Raw genomic sequence first — 19,174 nt, forward strand, 5'->3', positions numbered from 1 at the left:
TAACACTAGGAGGACAGGAGTTTCTACTTGACTGAAAATTTAAATCAGACAACTCGCTGATATGACTTAATTTTCAAATTTACTCATGCCATAAGGGTTAAGTGAGTTATTAATTATTTTTTCAAATGATGAGATACTATTTAAACAAATTACCTACACCAATTGAGAAATTATCATCAAAATCTAAGGCCCAAAGGGAAAAAGGTTTGTTGATTCAAGATGAAATGACCACTATGTTATGTTTTCAGGTTCGCTTCGGTTGGTTGGTTGGTTGGCTTAGGGAAGGCTTTTTATGGCCATATATGTATAAACAAGGGACCAATTCAATGTCACGAGACTACTGACTAATTGCTGAGCTTGCCTAAAGCTGGATTTTTATAGTGGACTGAGGGCAGTCGTAAACCCACAGTTGACCATTTAATTTGAAATAAAAACCCTGCATAAAACAAACTAGGCGATCTGCCTCTGCCCTCATGATGATGAGTGAGTCCCTTTCTATTTCTGCTTTTGAAGCCTTACCTGGTGCCAAATCTGATCAGAGATTACAATCTTATCTTCATAATACTTTTAAAAAATGAATTCCAGTTCCTTTTAAAAATAGATTTTTTCAAGAGCACACCATGAAATATCATGCCATTACAAAAGACCATTTACCACAGGATTTGATCGCTAAGAGTTGATTTCAATAATTTATGTTACTGAAGATACACTATGAAAAAATAAAAGTAGATTTCCAATCATTATATTTAATCGGCAAGAATACAGTAGGAGTAAGAGTGATCTGCATTTTTCTATGAGAAATTTTATTTCATGAGTTAATATACTTCACCACATGTGAGTATCAGCACGACAGATGATGCCATTGTATGGTCAAACAAGTAGATGAGTAAAATAAAATACCTAATGGAAAAGTACAAATTATAGATCATTCTTGCTCCTTCCACGGATTTCCATAGGGTATCATCCACCAAAATTAATTTTTAAAGAATATGGCAGATATTTTATGGATTATGCTCAACCTTGAAAGTACCTATAAATAGAAAAATTTGGCAGAAAACTGCAATGAACTCAAATAATAGAATCACATATAGTGCTTCCCACATCATCGTGTCTTCAAATCAGAAAAATTGATTCCAACTCAGCGATACCTCATAAGGCCCAACTTAATGCAGAAATAATCATATCAACACTTCGGTTGACAAAAAAATCTATCTAAAACTACATGCAATCAGAACTTTATTACTTTTATTTTCTCCCCAGCTCCCTTCAGTAGAGATCATTTCATTGGCTTCAAATCATAGCTCCCCTGCGAGACCATTAAGATCATCTACTACTCTTTTATGCACCATGGGTCCATACGAAAGAATAATATTTAAAAAGCCGAACAGGAAAAAATAAGAAGAATGCTGGTTCATTACTATAGTTAAAATTACAAAAATACTTTTATAAGACAATTTACACTATCTTTTTCACACTGACGGGTGTTACATGAGGAGATCTGAAAAATCTAAACCACTAGTTTTCTTTCATGAACACCAAATCAAACAAAATCTAATCACTATTATCTAATTCAAAGTCTTCTGTGCTGCATCCTGGAAAGGGGCTCTCAAAATCATGGTCCATAGATTGGCGTGAACTTTAGCAAGCCACCATCCACCTAACAGAGCACTGACTTAAATTCTCACATTATTGCTGTGGCAGAGATTTTTCAGAGACTGCCCAAACCCTGCTTGAGTGCTTTGTGGAGGCCACTTCCACTACAGAAGTACACCACTCCATCCATCAGATCAGGCATTAAGCTATGGACCCCTTGCCACCTTTCGTTATGGATAATGCCAACGCTGGGTTTCTCTCCACCCTTCCTTAGGGCAGGCGCACACTAGCGCAACCATGACCACGGCCACGAACACGACTGATTTCTGTCGCACACCTTCCGACCAGAGCACGACCACGACCACACTCACGATAGCAAAACACATTCACCGTCCACTTGCTCAGTTCGTATGGTCGGGTCAGAGTGAAGTCGGAGACAGTGCGCGCCGCACCATAAGAATATGTGTAATTTCTGGCCGCAATGACCGCTGAGTCGGGGATGAGAAAATTAAAAAATTTTGGTCGGACAACTCGGGTCCGACCAACAAATCGGACTTGGCCTAGTGTGCGTCGCTCCATTAGATGTAATGCTATAACTGGTCATGTGCCGCAGGTCGTAGTCACGCTAGTGCGCGCCTGCCCTCAGCAACCCTTCCATCACAATGCTGATGATCTGTAGGTCACCTCCTCCAAATAGCATACCATACCCATTCTGAATATATGCCGCTTTTGGTGGCAGTTCATAAATAATTGCTCTAGAAGTATTATTTCCTTTTACTTTTAGCTTTGAAGCCGGGATAAATGATATAACAGATACATAAATGTCTACGAATGCAATTGTTTTAAATGGAGATTCATGAATTTTGGAAAGTGATATATGTAATCCTGTTAGAGAAATATATTTTTTGGACCACAATTCAAATTGTTTTCGATTGAAATAATTCATATTTCCAAAGAATACCTAAGAATTAACAGAATATGCTGTCTGAGAACACCACTTCAAGAACTATCAGAACATATGCAGCAACAAAAAGCATTATTGACTGGCATTTTATCTTGATGATGGGATTTTGAGGTTTCTTGTACTTCAGTTCTATTAACTCTTCCAATCTTGCAAAACTTCACTAGTGACTCCTGAATTTTTGCATTCAACATTATCAAATACTATATGATGAGATAATAACACATATTTTGTACAATTGCTAAAAATTATATAAGTTCTTTATGACAAACTTTTTTTTAATTGATTGAGAAATTACTATAGAAACCAAGAATCTACTGCTCACACTATAGTTGTGCGTAGCCATACCTGTATTCGAGTCCTAATGGCTCCCAGAGCTGTGATTGTATTGAAGTAACCTTTGGTCTCACAAGCGATGGTCTTGAGGATAACGGTGGGAATGGGATGAGGTCCACAGGCATATGTGAAAATGCGCACATTCTCTGTGATGGAATCATTGCGATAGTGATTGAGGATCTCCTCTGGCCACTCTGTTCCCCCATCACTGAAGAACATGATCACTTTGTGGCAATCCGATCCTTCCCATGGCCGCTTCCTCTCCTCAAACTACAGTGAATATGTAGACAAAACAGGATAATAATTAGGAAACAATTCAAATCGCCTTTGCAGTGGTATGACTTTTTCATTTGTAATTATATAAATACCATCATTGTTTAAGCTATTTATCATGGTACATGACTGTCTTCTTTTGTTTGTAGAAAGCTGCTGCCTTTTTTTAGCTTTGTATTGTAATTGGTTTTATTACTTTGTCTGTAGCCCAGGCTGTGTGTCAGCGTCTAACCACATCATGGTAACAAAGTAAGGTGTAATAGTTATATGTATGTACTTTCCACTCCTCTACTCCACAATTATTCACTTGAAAAGAAGAGAAACTGCATACAAAGGTAGAAGTACTGTAAGGCTCTTTGCCTGGTCCTGTACTTTTTCTAGTGCATATGTACATTTATTCTTTGATTAAATTTTTGGTCCAAGGAATTTGGAATGACTCACAAATGACATCATGGCATGAGACCATTTTGAGATCACCATGTAATTAACCTTCCTATGCTGGCTTTTGGGGAACTTAATGGGCTTAAGACATAATTTTCTTCAATAGAAGGCAGAAAAAGAGACTGGTGGAAGCTATAGTAAGAAATTTTGTAAAATATTCTGCATAACAGTAACTTGAAATTATAAGGAAAAAAATCATTTTTATAGCACAGAATGGTTGAAAACTGATGAATTGAGGATATCTGACATACCCTAATGTGCTCAACTGATATTACCCATGATGCTTGTGGTAATTAGCTTTATAAACCCCTAGAACAACATACCTTTCTAAATGCCTCAAATGCAAATTCCAGTGCAGTTGCATAGCTAGTGAGATTTCCTTCCTGAAGCTGATCCACAGCATCATATAATAGTCCTTTATGGTAGCTTGTTGCTTGAACTAAGGTATTCAAACAGGGAATCACCCAATCAACTTCATTGTTGAACTGTAAATGGAATTTTAGCAATGAAAAGATACACTAATGGAAGCTAATTACCATTAATTCACTTGCACACACTTAACATCATTTGAATTACATAACTTTTGAATGAAATAGAATTGAATGAAAAACAGAATACTTTAAGTACTTCATTAACCATAAAATTTTAATTATATGTTGATTTAGGTGGGCCAAAAACTGACTTTTTTTCACGATCAAATTTGCCCAAGGCAGGAATGTTGCCAATTAATATCAGGGTCTCAGATTTGAAATTTTTTCAAAATCTGATATTGTTAACCACTGCTGCCCAAGCCGTAAAGATTAACATTTTGTGAAAATTCAGGCCGTATTTTTGCAAATTTTCAGACAAACACCTATGGAGAATAAATCCCTACTACTAAGCTCATTTTCCAATAACCAATGATGACTATAACATTGAAGATTATTTTAACCTTTTCGCGCCGAGCTCCTTCACGGTAAGTTGCTTTTGGCTCTACGAAGGGTTTGAGATTTTCTTTTTCGCCCCGTACGGAGTTTTTTTTCAGCTTGGGACTGACCAGGTAGTCGCTTCCTCCCCTTAATGACCTTTCCTAGTGGGGTCCCGGACCCTTTCCTCGGCAACTGAGCAAATATAATCCTCGACCCTTTTCCCCGAAGGCAGCCCATCCCGGCGTACTTTTGCAGTCAGTTAATTGTTACCAGTGCAATTTTAATTTTTTTAATTGTTACTGTTGCATTAAATGTCAGTTTATCAATGTATTCCTTTCATTTTGCAATGCCTGTAGAACTTTTAAACGAAGTTCTACGGTTATTTTTAGTGTTTTCAGCAAAACGGCACTATATCATAGACCAACAAATACTTTAAAGGGAATGAAATCTGAGGTTGGTAAGAGGTTATTAAAAATAGTCGCTGTAATTTTGGCTCACGACAAAGAACTGAGAGAATCATATTTTATTACATTACGAGGGCTTTTTTTCATAGAAGTTAAATCGAATATTCTATCGAATTTCACCGCAAAAGTACACTTAGAATGTAGCTAACAGAGTAACGTATATTTTTAGATGTAAATCATTACAATATCGCTCCTATAAACTTGCTAGTGAGTTATAAAAATAACAATTAAACATCTAACCTTAGCGTCTCCAAAAATTGTTCTAGGTGATGATCAACTCCGTTAATATGAACGCTAGAATTCTGTTTAAAATTTGGAACCAATAAGCAGAACATCCAGAATGTAATTCCTCGCATTGATTTTCAATAAATGCAACCTGAACGTTTTTAGCTATTTTAACTTATAAACAAATAAGTGACCATGAGCACCTTCCTTTAGTGGGTCACTAAGTGCTGGAATGGGCCGAGATAAGCTCCACGCGGATAATAGGAAAGGGTCCGGACCTCTCGCGCCGAGGGACCCTAATGGTGGTTGGGACCCACTTGGCATGCTTGACCACGAAAACACGGCCTTTGGCCTTTTGCTTCGAAAAATTCAAGCCGTGAAAATCCGGCCTTCCTTCTTTAGCATCAGAAAATTCAGGCTGTGAAATCACGCCCTGCGTAGGGAAGATGTTAACAAAGAAATGATCATCAAACCTTGAGTGTATGCAACCCGCATGAAAAAGTCAGGTTGCATATGGCAACACTTTACATTTTGACATTTGGAAGTTGTATTAACGGGAAATTATCAACTTTTCCATATACTATCCCTTTAAAAATGTCTCAATGATCCTTCGGAGGAAAATAACTCCCTCAATGAAGCCTAAACAATAGTCAAATTTCAAAATAAATGTACATAAATTTTTAAGTAGAAATGGATATTTATTTATTCCGAGTTAAAAGTATTTGGTTTACAAAGATTTTAAATTTTAAAAATCTTGAACATCTCTTGAATATCTTAGCATCTTTTAATTAGGTGTGTGGTGAAATTTTCTAGAAATCAGCATGAAGAAATAGTTAATTGGTTATTATTCTCGGTCTGCCTGAACAACACTTTCCCCTCCTCAACTCCTTCCAACACCAACATCAAAGGATATGGGTGCACCGTGGATAGATTATTTTACTTTCATATTCATTAAAATACCTTAGTTTACTCCAGGGGCGGCTGGTGGTTTTATATCGAGGGTGTGCATTAGAGAAGATATACGATGATGAAAAAGGGCATGAAGTTCAAATGAATGCTGCCAAATGGCACTGAATGCATTGATGGACTAGGATCCTGATCGCAGGTAGCATAGGTGGCAGCTACACCACTACACTACCTGCGAGTTACTCACCAAATATGCGTGTGCACACTTGCACCATGTTGAGTCTGCTCCCAGCACCCATTTGAACATGGCATAACCCCCCCACTTATCTCGTCCCGCCCGTGCACCCACAAGCGATCACGTAGACCGAATATTCGGCCGGCACGATGCCACGGGATCGCACACTTGTAGAGTGGTGAATTCACCATCTCTGTGTGGATCTTTCTCTTAGCAAAGGGATACATAGTTTTCTCTTGTAATTCATTCACCTTTGGGGTGTACGTACTATTCCAGTAAACCTCAGCCACCACTGGTTTACTCTTAATCATTAACTTTTGGTTGCAATTCGAGCTATTAAGTATGGGAATGCCAGTCCAGTCCTGCTTCCGAAATAACACATGAATTTTGAAACAACTGTAATAACGTGACCAGTCCTTGAAACTTTTTCCAGAGCAAGGTATTTCCGGGCACATTTCCGTACCAAATAATTTTTAAATAAACAATGTTTTTGGCATCTAAATGGCAACTATTTCTCTCTAAAGGATCATTGAGGCATTTAAAGAGAGATTATATGTGAAAAAGTACTTAATTTACTACAAATGCAGCTTACGAGAGGCAAAATATGATGTGATGCCACACGCAGCCAGACATTTTGGGCGACGCGCGGGTTGCATACACTCGACATTTGGGGCTCATTCTTACTCATTGCAAAAGCATAAAATCATTCAGATAAACTTTCATCTTCATCAAAATAACCTTAAATGTCTTATGGATCCTTGGTTATTGGAAAAACGAGCTTAGTTGCAGTGATTTATTCTCCATAGGTGTACGCCTTGAAATTCAGCCTGAATTTTCACAAAATTTTAAACTTCAGGCCTCAGGCAGCAGAGGTTAACAATATCCGATTTTGAAAAAGTTTCATATCCGAAAACCTTATACAAGTTGGTAGCTTTTCCGCACGGAGCAAATTTGATCCTGAAAAAAAGTCAGTTTTTGGCCCACATTAATGTTGACACATGCCATGATTGCTAGTAAATAGATGGCTGTTAGATTGTTATTGTGATATCAAAATATGTACTTATGTATACATTGAATGACTTGCCTTGTGCAAAAATAAAAGTCCTATTTATTCTTTTTAAATTGTTTTGGACATCTATGTACTTCAATCATGTATGGTAATCAAAGCTCATGCAGTTCAAATGCACAAATAGCTGTGTGGCTCTGACTTGTTCGTTTACTACGGGATACCACCTACTGCTTGAGTTGGATTTGCAGCAACTAAAATTGTTATTATAATTACTTTAAGTTGTTCTTTTTTAGGAATGCATTCTCTTATACTTTCATGGCAATGGTATTAACCTAGCCAAATAGTTGGAGAGCCTGAAATATTTTAGGGCTTATCATTAACTTTTCCTCTTCACATTACTCTGTTGTGACAAAAGCATGGCAATTATAAAGAATAAATTGTAAAATACATGCATAACATACCCACATAAAAAATTCAATCCAAATAAAATATACAACCGAAAGATGTAATGCGATCAAGGGGGAAGTAATGAATTACAACTGCAATGAACCGATTAGTGATTCCCACGGCATTAATGCCAAGTGTCCACACCACAATCTAAGACTGTGGTTTGGCATTAGTTTTTATGCATGAATGAGCCAGTGAGTGAATGATGAGTGCATCACTAAAAAAGGAGAATAGATGATTGATGTCCGAGTCAACCCAAATCATTGGGCATCACTGCATGGAAACATCAGCAGTTGAGTGCCATGAATCTAAAAAATTCTGCGGCTTATTTAAGGCCCAAGCCTTTTTGTTTTCCAAAATCATACAGTCTTCTTTACATTTTTAAAAACTGTGCTGGGTCTCTACTTCAATCACATACAGGGTGACAAAGGCTCATGCAGATCAAATGTACAAATAGAAGAGCTACCGCTCTGACTTGAGCCTATGCTATGGGATAGTTAACCTCTGTCCACAGTATCACTATTGGAGTGACAACGATTGCAACATCTGGCTAACTAAAAGCATCTTTGACATCTTTGGCATCAAAGTTTAAGTAGGTGTGAAGCAAGACAGATCTATCTCACGAAGCAACAATATACCATGCATAAAAGCACTTAATTATGCATAAAAATATTAGGTTAGATAAACCTTAAAGACCATTCTAGTACATGTATTGGTCAAAGGAGTTATTTTCCAACTGAAGAAAAAAAACATCAATTAGACAAAAGGTGGAATCAAACAAACCCAAGCAACATTAACATAGTCATCTTCTCCCAATGTGTTCAGCAAAGTTTTCACAGCAATCTTCATTATATCAAATGTCTGCCCATGGACACTTCCACTCCTAAATAAAATTCATACATTTTAGAAATATCATACTTACACAAGAATGATATTATCTCCTAGCAGGCTCAATAATACTTACACATCTATTAATATGACTATATCTTTTGGAGAGACAGACCCTTGAATGTACCATGACTGCCGCCGCACGTCAAATAAATCTGGCAAATTTGGAATGTCTGGCCACCTGCCAAATGGTCAAGGAAAGGATACATTAGACAACTGAGCACTGTTTATAAATAACATCTTTCATGCTAAACTATCCATAGATCCCCACGAGAGAGAAACGCAATTTAATGAGGAATTCAGATTTCTGCATGAAGTTGTAAAAAAAGAAATAATTTTCCCATGAATGTATTTATTTCAGAAAACCACCTTTGGGAATGATTCACTTAATAATATTTTTGCAGTAATTATTAATTTACTTCAAAGCAAGCTAATAGTGCGAAGAAATGAAAAAGCACCCTCCCTGTGCCTGTCAGATCCATTGCACCCGACGGAGGGTTTAATGACAATGGTAATAGATGCATAAAAATTTAAAATCAATTAAAGCTTCAATAATTCATACTGGTTTCTGTCATACCTGAATGCAGGGTATACACGCATGAAACCTCGCTGGCTACCAAAATACTGCCACCTTAGCGATGGATCAAGGCGTACATTTTCCTCGAACGCCTCATTCAGAGCAGAGGTCCACTTCAACCCATTTAGAATTTGTGGATCTATGAGGGAAAGGTATTGATACTTCAGTAATACTAAAATATCCATTTCACTGAATCCCAAAGTATGCAATTTTAAATTGATACGAGTATCCATGATAGCTACTTACATAATTCCATGTGTAGTGTGTCTGATAATATTTTCAAATTTCAATTACAGATAAAATCATCTACATAGTAATCAAATTCTTTAATACTTATAACATCTTATTTCTCTGCCAATAGTTTCAGCAAAATATAAGCCAATACAATCCCATATTGAAACTGAACTATGATAAAAATGTAATGATTGAATTATTTTACCTTCCAAAACAGAGATTCATCTCAAATCAGCAACTCTAACAATTGAGAATTTTCTGTTTCATGATGCCAACTTATATTAAGGAAACTATCAGTGGCCTTTGAATTACATTAAATATAATTCAAATGCAACTGATGGCCATTCTATGCAATGGCTTTGAATTATCTAATTCATATCAGATTCACTACTAAGAAATTTCTCAGACACTTGTGAACATGGGACCAAGTACCTCAGAGCATTTGCTCTTACTTCTCTTTACTATTAAAAGCATAGAATTACCAACACTTGATAGAGCAAGTCACTGATAAATATTCAAAAAAATATTACAATGATACCAGCTGTTTAATATTGCCATAAATGTTAAAAGCTTGCATACCATAGGGTGCTTCAGTATTCATTAAAAGGGACAAAGATTTCTGCAGTTGGCTGTTACAGGCTGATGAATAAAAAAGCATGGTTGCCAAGGGTTGGCAGAGTGGTGGTATGGCACAATGTGACAAGGGCATCATCATCGTGACAACTTGTGGAGGAGGAGAGGTGGGAGAGGGAGTGAGGTGGCAAAGTTAAACAAATGCAAAACTCGATGCAACCTTGAATTCTGTTCGTCGGTTTCAAACGACTTGATGAACACATGCACAAATGTCTCTCAGGCTTCACACTGGGTCACGTTTTATAATAATGCCAACGATTCGAAAAACCACTAGTATTTCTTAATCTGTACATTTCCTTGCTCTGTAAGATTTCACAATAACGATGTAAAAATTTTCGAAACATCGGTGTTATGACAAAACATCACCCAGTGCAAAGCCCAAGAAACGTTTCTGTATTCATTTCACCATGAGAATCTTAAATCATTGATGAATGTACATTTGCAAGATGATTAATAAGTCTTTGGAAATAAAAAAATACACGGAAATATGATGATAATTATGAACTTAAAAGGCAAAGCTCTGAGTGCAATATGTGATCCATGTACATAAATGAAGCACTACAATTAATGTGCTGGAGCACTACGCTGCTGGGGCAGCCCCAAAACAAGTGAAAATCAACATTATTACAGCACACCTCACACCAGAATATGTTACCACTTACATGAAACCTATGAAATTACAAGCATTGACAATGCAAAATTCTAAGAGTAATACACAATCAACTACACACAATTTAGAATAGATCGGCATCAAAACAGGAATCCATAATGTTCGTACAAATTTCAAGCAAAGTTCATAATTATGTAGATAGTAAAAACATGTCTACAAGCGCAGAATATACTCTCATCTGCCAAGAGTTTTTATTAAATTATGAGCATAATTATAATTAATTTTACAAAAAATCCACTCTTGTTGACAACCTTAGGCAAAATTATTCTCAAACACAGCTATTCAAGCCCTGACTGCACTTAAACTGAAACAAAGCCTGATGTTTTATAGACAAATAATTCCTGGTACAGTAATCCAGGCTGATTTGCCTTAATTGAATATTTTATTTTACTCTTCTCTTAAAATGTTTAACCATTATAAGGGTTTCTAACTAGTAGGCTCATGATGTATAGAAATAAACAAACCCTCATACTTAACACTGATCAGAATATTTAATACTTTTTATCAAAGAAATACTGCAACTTCATAGAAGAGTTTTGAGCTCTGCCACAAACTCGGAGTAGTTTTTCATGAAATATGTATCCTCGGTGCTAGGAACTTATTTATAATGAGAAAATAATAGGGTCAGATTAAGAACTCAAGGCTTAAAGCCAAATGAATAAATGAAAAACAAAAAAAATGTTGTATGCAAGATGTTCACAAAGAACAATGAAGTTACCCAACCTAACACAGGAAACAACAGAGTTTTAAATGACCCCATTTTTATGTCACAGTGTAGTAATATGTTTACTTTGAAAATGTCCACATTAAATCACAGTCTTCATAATTAAGATCATTTTTGCTATTATTTCATATGGCATCATAGTTCTCAGGGGAAGAGAAATTTTTCTCTAGCAATCCCAGTTTATAAATTGCAGGATTAATAGGATTATCATATTTGATTTTTGAGCCAGGCCACAAAGGGGCCTAAAATAAGAAACAAGATGATGCCAATGTGTATTATGGAATAATGAACAGCATACTTTGTTTACAATTCATATGGACAATAAAACTGCAGAATTCATTGAACAAACTTCAAAATTCATCAACACAATATGGAGGGGATTATCCTCTATCAGTGGCGCAGCAAGAGGGGGTTTTGGGGGTTAACTCCCCCCCCCAGAGCTCAGAGAATGCGGCATATTTTTTAACTAATATTAGGGGGACGGATGACTCACAAACAATACATCAAACTATTCACAGAACCAAGTTGGACAGCTTGTAGGTGGAGAGGGTGGTGGGTGCGGGTGTGTAGCCCGCAGTCATAAAATTTTCCCTTGAATTAGCAGCACTGCAGTCACGCATGTGCCACAGTTGTGTTTTGAACTACTATGAATGAACGAGTCTGCTATTGTGGTGGTCTTACATTTCTACATACATATTATAAAATATCCCACAGAAAGCCGTAAAACTCACCATTACCATTTATGGTAAAATTTTTTTCTGGGGGAGGGCCCCTGCACCTTCTGCTTACCCTGGTGAGTATTCCATATCCATAGACCCCCAGTATTAGTTGCACCTAAAACCCTCCCTAGCCTTAATTTCTGGCTGCACCCCAGTCCTCTATTACCACTGAAATGCCTAATATTAGTATCCATGGGTGTTTTTTTACATTTGTACCTTGAATGTAAGCAAAATTTAACCTTAGGAGTTCAATATCAATTCATCCTCTCAAAATCTGGAAAATATTGCAATTTGAAATCTGTCCACAACTTTTCTGCATAGAGCATATTTGATTTAGATAAAAGCCCATGTAAGAGCATATATTTTTTAACCGTGTGCATTCCTGCGTTCAAAGTATAACTTGTATAATAGTATTTTGATGCAATAGCACTTATTGAGGCATAATGTAGGCCAATGATTCAGATTCTCTTCACAAGTGTAGCTATTCATAGATGTATTGCATCCTACATTTTGAGGCAATAACAAACAATCTATTGATTATGTATTCCCATATAATACAGCAGCAATTTTGCTTAACATGTGCTTTAAATGCTATTTCTATTACAAGAGTATTTCAATGCATGTCCTGTTTTTTTTTAAATAAAAAGAAATGTCACTTAGGCAATATATTCTAGCTAGCTTGCCTGCTTTTCCCTCACCCTTTCCTTCATACTTTGCTTTCTTCAGTGCAGTTGGACAAATGAAAGACTGCTTAGTTGCACAGTTTTTTGTACAATTTCTACTTAATGCATTAATTCAAAAATTTCCAGATACAAAACCACCAATAGAAACATTCAACATGAATTAAAATGCCAACTCTAAATATAGTTCAATACTGTAATAGAAATATAGATGTACTGGAGAGATTATGAACATTAAAAACAAACATAGAGACAGAAGGTGCTTCCAGAATTTGCAATGACACATTGTGTCTTAAACAGTTTTTATTAGGAGAATAAATGTGTCAATCTTATTAGTAGAAAAATTCGATTTTATAGATATGATTCCAGGAATTCGACCATAATTACCAGTATAAATGAATATGATAGTTCAACCATTCTTGTAATTACTATCCCATACTAGGACAAGAAAAGGCGATCCAGAAAAAAATTCAGTTTAACTAGAGCATTCTTCAGTTCTACATCATGTTCCCCACTGTCACGGCATGTTTTATCAAAATTAACAATTGGCTCCACACAAAATAGAGATTATTGTGGAATACATATACATATACTAAAAATTCAGTTGTAAAGCTTACTTGGCCCTATTAATCTGTGGGATTGCATGCAACTTTTTGCAACAATTCGTTTATGTATGTTAACTTCTATGCATGGTATTATAATTCAGATAGTCATGATTATTTGTGTTTCAGTAGTAGATATGCATATTAAAGTATGTAAGCCAAGAGACGTAATATCATCAATAATATGCAATGGATGTGATAATATTTGTAATTTGATTGCAATATGTATATAGGTATTTTTTAAATTATTTCAAATGGTATTACCTATTTTATCCTATAATAAAGCGCTAATTGCAAAAATCTGCAAAAAAGATGGTGCATTAAGTGATGCAGTAATTGTTTGGTGAGGGAACCAAAAATATAAGAGTAAACATATTGGCCCAATTTTTGGCTTTTCTCATTGTTGAAGAGCCAGGACTGCATGTAAGTTGCTAACTGAGCCACTGACATAAAAGAATAAAGGACTATAAAACATAATGTATATTCTAAGTGCCTATGTATGAAAACTGCCTTTCATCTATGAATCCTTTTGTGCGACAGGAAGATATATCAGTTTATGCTTCTTACATGAAAGTGCCATTGGCCTATAGGTTGGATCATATTAAATATGTATATTGTTACATTTTATGAGACTGCAGGCAGCGTAAAAGTATCTTATCATTATTAACCATTTCAATTTGATTCGTGTGAAAAAACCTGCAAATGGGCGAATAAAAAAAAGCTCCATCATATTTTTTCCCTAAGGTGCTACCTAATACTCATTTGCATTAACATTTTTAACTAGCACCCCAGGGCCCCAGAAGGTTAACACTTAAGGTTAAGAGGGCTTAGGTTAAGGGTTAAGGGGAGGGTTAAGGTTAAGAGGGCTCGTTGCTATCACCGACACCATAAGTCTAAACATAAGATATTAAAAAACGCGACCAGGGAACTGTAAAATTTGAACCATGAATGGTGGATCTTTATCTACTTGGGGTGTTATCTCTAAATCCAGACAGTGCAGTTTGGCTTTACAAAATGTGAAACCGTTATACAGGCACAAAATGTATTTTACTATATCAATACAACTGTAATACAATGGTAATATTTCTGCATATAATTTATGCATATAAAAGAGGATGTCTGTTTGTGTGTCCGCTATGTGTTTCCATAAGGCTGCCTGGATTACGGCAAAAGTTAGTACATGGGTGCATCTACTGAAACCCATAGTGCTACTTTTGGTTGCATCAGACGCTTCCTTTGCACCATTTTCTCATTACCAAATCCTACAAGTGCACTCAGCACCACCCCTAGCACTCATTCCCCTCCCTCTTGCTTGCTCTCCCATCTTCCCATAACATCCCCATTCCCTTGGTCACATTTGTATATCTTTGTGTGTGGTGTGTACGAGGTGAAGTCCAATTTGGTACTTTTTTTACCATTTAAGAGTAGCGTTCGCCATCAGAATGAATCATTTCCCTCCCGTATGTCACTCAGTGTAGGCACCCTTCATTCATTTAAATGGCAATTGGGAATTCAAACGGAGATTTAACCCTTAGAGTGCGGGAACGTTTTTATACGTTTTGCACGCTGACTGCAGAATTTACCCAAAATTTTAATTGCTACCTAGATATCTTGCACTTGGACACTTTCCCTCACCATAAGGATCGCTAAGGAACTTAACACTACCACACCAGCCCTCATGACAGGGGGCGCCTCTTGCACAGGGGGTCTCTTCTGCACTGGCTGGCAGCTAAAATCGTGGACTCCCACAGCCCAAGGGTTAATAATGTGATTAAAAATTTAATATACTTTTCATGAAATGCATGAAAATACTTCACATACTTTGCTCATTTTCTGGTAGAATGAAATAATTACTTCTCAGCAGGAAATATATACTTGCTTAGCTAGGTATTACTTCAATTTCCATAAATATAGATTCAAATTAATAAATTCCTTATAGGAAATAGATTTCTATTAAGAAATAAATGGCATTCTACATAAATATTCCAGCCATTATCAGGTCGGACATGGACTACTGTTAACCCCATTATGGCAAACTCTATCTGTGTATAATTGAAGGTTGTCTAACTTCCATCATATTAGTCTATAATGTATTTCTAGCAATGAACAAAGAAAATTTTTTCAAATAGATACACTTATTTGAGCAAACCTACCCTATTAGCAGTAGGTAGCTAGGACAACTACTGAATAATCACTGTGAATAAAGAGTTTGTTTCTTTAGGCGTTGGAAGTTGAAAAGCATCAGATGGTTCAGATATAGTTTACATAAATGCAGATGAAATGTCCATAAAAATCCATACACCATGTGTATTTCATTCTTGTAGCATATATTTTATTTCCTAGAATTCCTTTCGCAGTTACATTACGTCAGCATTTGATAAAAACTCTCTCAGCCTATGTCACTCCATTGTACAGTGAATGTACAATATTTGAGGGAGCACTACATGCAATGTTTTAATTCTCATGCACATTGCATGACTACGTAACGAGCATGCAAACCTGCTATGCTATGGGCATGCACACAGGCACACTAAACACGTACACACTCACGCACACACACACTAGGGCCGAGCAAGAGCGACAAAGGAGCAAAGACATACCGTGCCACCAGACCACTTTGTAGCGAGGCCCCATCCCTACAACAGAGACACACAGCACAATTCATATTCTGAGAGACGGAGGGCACGAACGTGCAGGCACATCCCTGCACACACATGTCAACACCCTAACGAGTAGATGAGTTGGTTTACACTTTGTCAAGCCTACTGAGTGTATGAGCATCAGAGAAAAATATTCCATCCAGGCAAGCTTTTACAATAACAATTATCAAACACAAAGGCATTCATACATAGTGGTGGGTTGGGGCACATCACACAGACATTGGGTGTCTTAAATGGCCACAACCACTATAGTCTCTAAAACGACAGCAGCCTTGAAAGATTATTTGATCATTCCAGGTTAGATTTCATGTAACAACTATAGCTATAAAAATATAGGGTGACACCCCAATCATATACAACAGAAGAGAAAATCTAGATTAACTTCCTTCAACAGTTCTAGTCTAGACATTTGGATAGATGAAAGAAGTGAATAACTTGACAATAGCCTATAGGAATAAATCAATTCTGACTTACCATTAAATACAATTTAGCAAGAATATTTTAATGTCAAAGCAGAAACCTATCAATAACACTGGTATTACATATCCACCACTATTTTTAGCTGGCTAAAAGTAGCTACAGACTCCATACGATGATAATTAGAATAAAACAGAGGAAATCACAGAGGTACTCATTAATATGAGCATGCGAAAATGGCATTCAATGAAAAATGCATGTCACTAAAACGTGTCATAAAACTCCAGAGTTAGAAGGTGATAATTTGCCAATAATGGGTTTTTAATAAAATTTATGATAAAAGTCCCTGCACTAGATCAGATGAAAGAAAGGGAGAAAAATTTCCATGAAGTTCTGACTTATTTAGTGAATCAGAAGAAAAAGTTAGAAAATAAATTGAGCAAAATTATGGCCATTAAAAATATAAGTGATTAAATAATAAAAGTTTGATAAGTTAAAATTTGGATTAACAAGGGTTAGAGCATTCGATTTAACCACCAACATGCAAAGTAACAAGTATAAAAGTGAAAGGGGACAAACTGCATACAAAGTTGAATGGAAGTATCATGCTACTAGGGCAATCATAAAATTTTGTGTTCAAAAAATACATAACTTTCAGCTATTTTTGAGAAAAATTCTTATGTTTTTGGAGGTAACGTAACTTGTACTTCAGGAACCAATCTATCCTGTTCAAATCACCTGCATCGAAGTATCCCTTAGCCTCGTGTAGCATACACTCTGTTTTACTTAACATATTTTCTCCACTCATATAGTTTCATGCTATACAGGTACTCTTCACACATTGTAAAATTCATGATGAAGACGAAAGAAAAATAGGATTAACGAGAGAAATAAAAATTAGTGAGTCATTGAAACAGATTGCTTTTTGAGAGATTACCCTCACAACAGTAAGAAAAAATCACATAAGTAAAAGTATTTCATTCGTGACAATTTCCTGAGGCAGGATTTATTAACCTTACCAACACTAGTGGCTAAATAAATTAAAATTAGGTATTCAGATTCAACCCTAAAAAATAGTCATCCATTTTGGGAAAAAAAGTCCCCTAAAAATTCACAAGTATTTAAATCAAGTGTACACAAGTCCAAAGTACTTTTGCAGTTTTTTTAGCAAAACTGACATAATTATTAGATATAAAAGCTAAGAAATGCTATGTCACAGCTTCGTGAATGGCCACTTTCAGAAAGTAAAATCTCCATTTTATTTGTAATAATACCTATTTTATTTTTCTTTTGAATGATGCTGTTGTTGACTATCACTTCTGTAGAAAAAGTACTATGTAAACTTAATAATGACCATTCTAATCACTGTACCTAATAAATAAATGTTAGCAATGATGAAATAAGATTATATATAGTATTTCTTATATTTTTGCATACAAAATTGGATTAATGAATTTTTAAAGGATGTACGTTAAAGTGTACCAATAGATACAGCAATGGCATCATGTGTAAAAAGTGACAGTTTTATGCGTAGTGGCCCAGATAAGGGAAGATATTTTTCCTTAAGCTCTGTCATTCAGGGAGCCTCTTGAGGCACCAAAAAGTTCAACATAACATAATTTCTGGGTTTGGGGCAGGCCCAGGGAGAATGTAGCTCCAGGTGCCTAAAAATCTCTGGATGGGCTTGATTTCATGACTTCAAAAATCATTACACCCATGTCCTATCACCCAAACGGCATGTCATGGCATGGATGAAAATATTATACATAGAACAGATCTGCTAATTATTCCTTAAAAATACCTACTAAAAACACACGACTCAAGGGTAAACCATAGAATCAATGGTAAAATATTGGTTTCACTTATGCCGTTAAATTCATTTGCCTACCATCTCAAAAACCAAACTAAACAGGAATTTGGTGTAGAAACATGCAATGTTTCAATTTGGGGGGAATTTTTCTCTGAGGATTGAAAAATGAAAATGTGTTAGAGCAGCATGGGCAACGGGTTCGGTTCCATGCAAACTACAAAATGTTGGAGGTGAGAGTAGAAGCTCCAGTCTCACTAAGGACACTTAAAAGACTGAAGCCTCATCAACAACATACTACATGAGGGAAATAAACCAGTGAAGCTTGATATAGAAAACACTCTAAAATCACTATTTATTAGTGTAGCCATTAGGCTGTACCCTATCACTTGTGAGAGAAGTGTGAAAGAGAAGCTGTTTGATGAGTGTACTTACTGTGGCCAGAGGGACATATTTCAGTGGATTTGAGTCCCACTATATGGTCAGCCTTCAGTGTCTAACGAGAGATTTTTGTCCACCCACAAAAATTCATCGATTAACTAGATTACAAAGGCATGAAAACCTCATGATAAAAAATATCAGAATTTGCTCACAAAAAGTCAATGGAAAGCTGGTTCTGCCATTAACTCTTCCATAATCACAAATCAAAGGTAAGTGTGCCAAATGATGACGCAATGATAGTTTTGAAATTGCCTCATTTATAAAATGTGTTGGTGTATGACCTGCACATTGATCATAACCACTAGTACTGCGAATTCTTTGATT

At 36.1% G+C, this 19,174-nt stretch overlaps 1 protein-coding gene across 3 annotated transcripts in view; it reads right to left on the reverse strand.

Moving 5' to 3' along the window:
• The window catches only part of LOC124170871 (voltage-dependent calcium channel subunit alpha-2/delta-2-like), an 88,583-nt gene that overhangs the window by 34,857 nt on the left and 34,552 nt on the right, over positions 1–19,174 (reverse strand). For 2 of the 3 annotated variants that reach the window (XM_046549884.1, XM_046549883.1), the window contains exons 5-10: positions 16,126–16,161; positions 9,264–9,402; positions 8,763–8,867; positions 8,582–8,681; positions 3,928–4,089; positions 2,903–3,160 (exon numbers count right to left, since the gene is read on the reverse strand). In XM_046549884.1, coding sequence (XP_046405840.1) covers positions 2,903–3,160; positions 3,928–4,089; positions 8,582–8,681; positions 8,763–8,867; positions 9,264–9,402; positions 16,126–16,161 — 800 coding nt within the window. The remainder of the gene's footprint in view (positions 1–2,902; positions 3,161–3,927; positions 4,090–8,581; positions 8,682–8,762; positions 8,868–9,263; positions 9,403–16,125; positions 16,162–19,174) is intronic. The other variant, XM_046549885.1, reaches the window with a different exon arrangement.

The sequence above is a fragment of the Ischnura elegans genome, chromosome X, assembly GCF_921293095.1.
Source record: "Ischnura elegans chromosome X, ioIscEleg1.1, whole genome shotgun sequence".
NCBI classification, from domain to species: domain Eukaryota; kingdom Metazoa; phylum Arthropoda; class Insecta; order Odonata; family Coenagrionidae; genus Ischnura; species Ischnura elegans.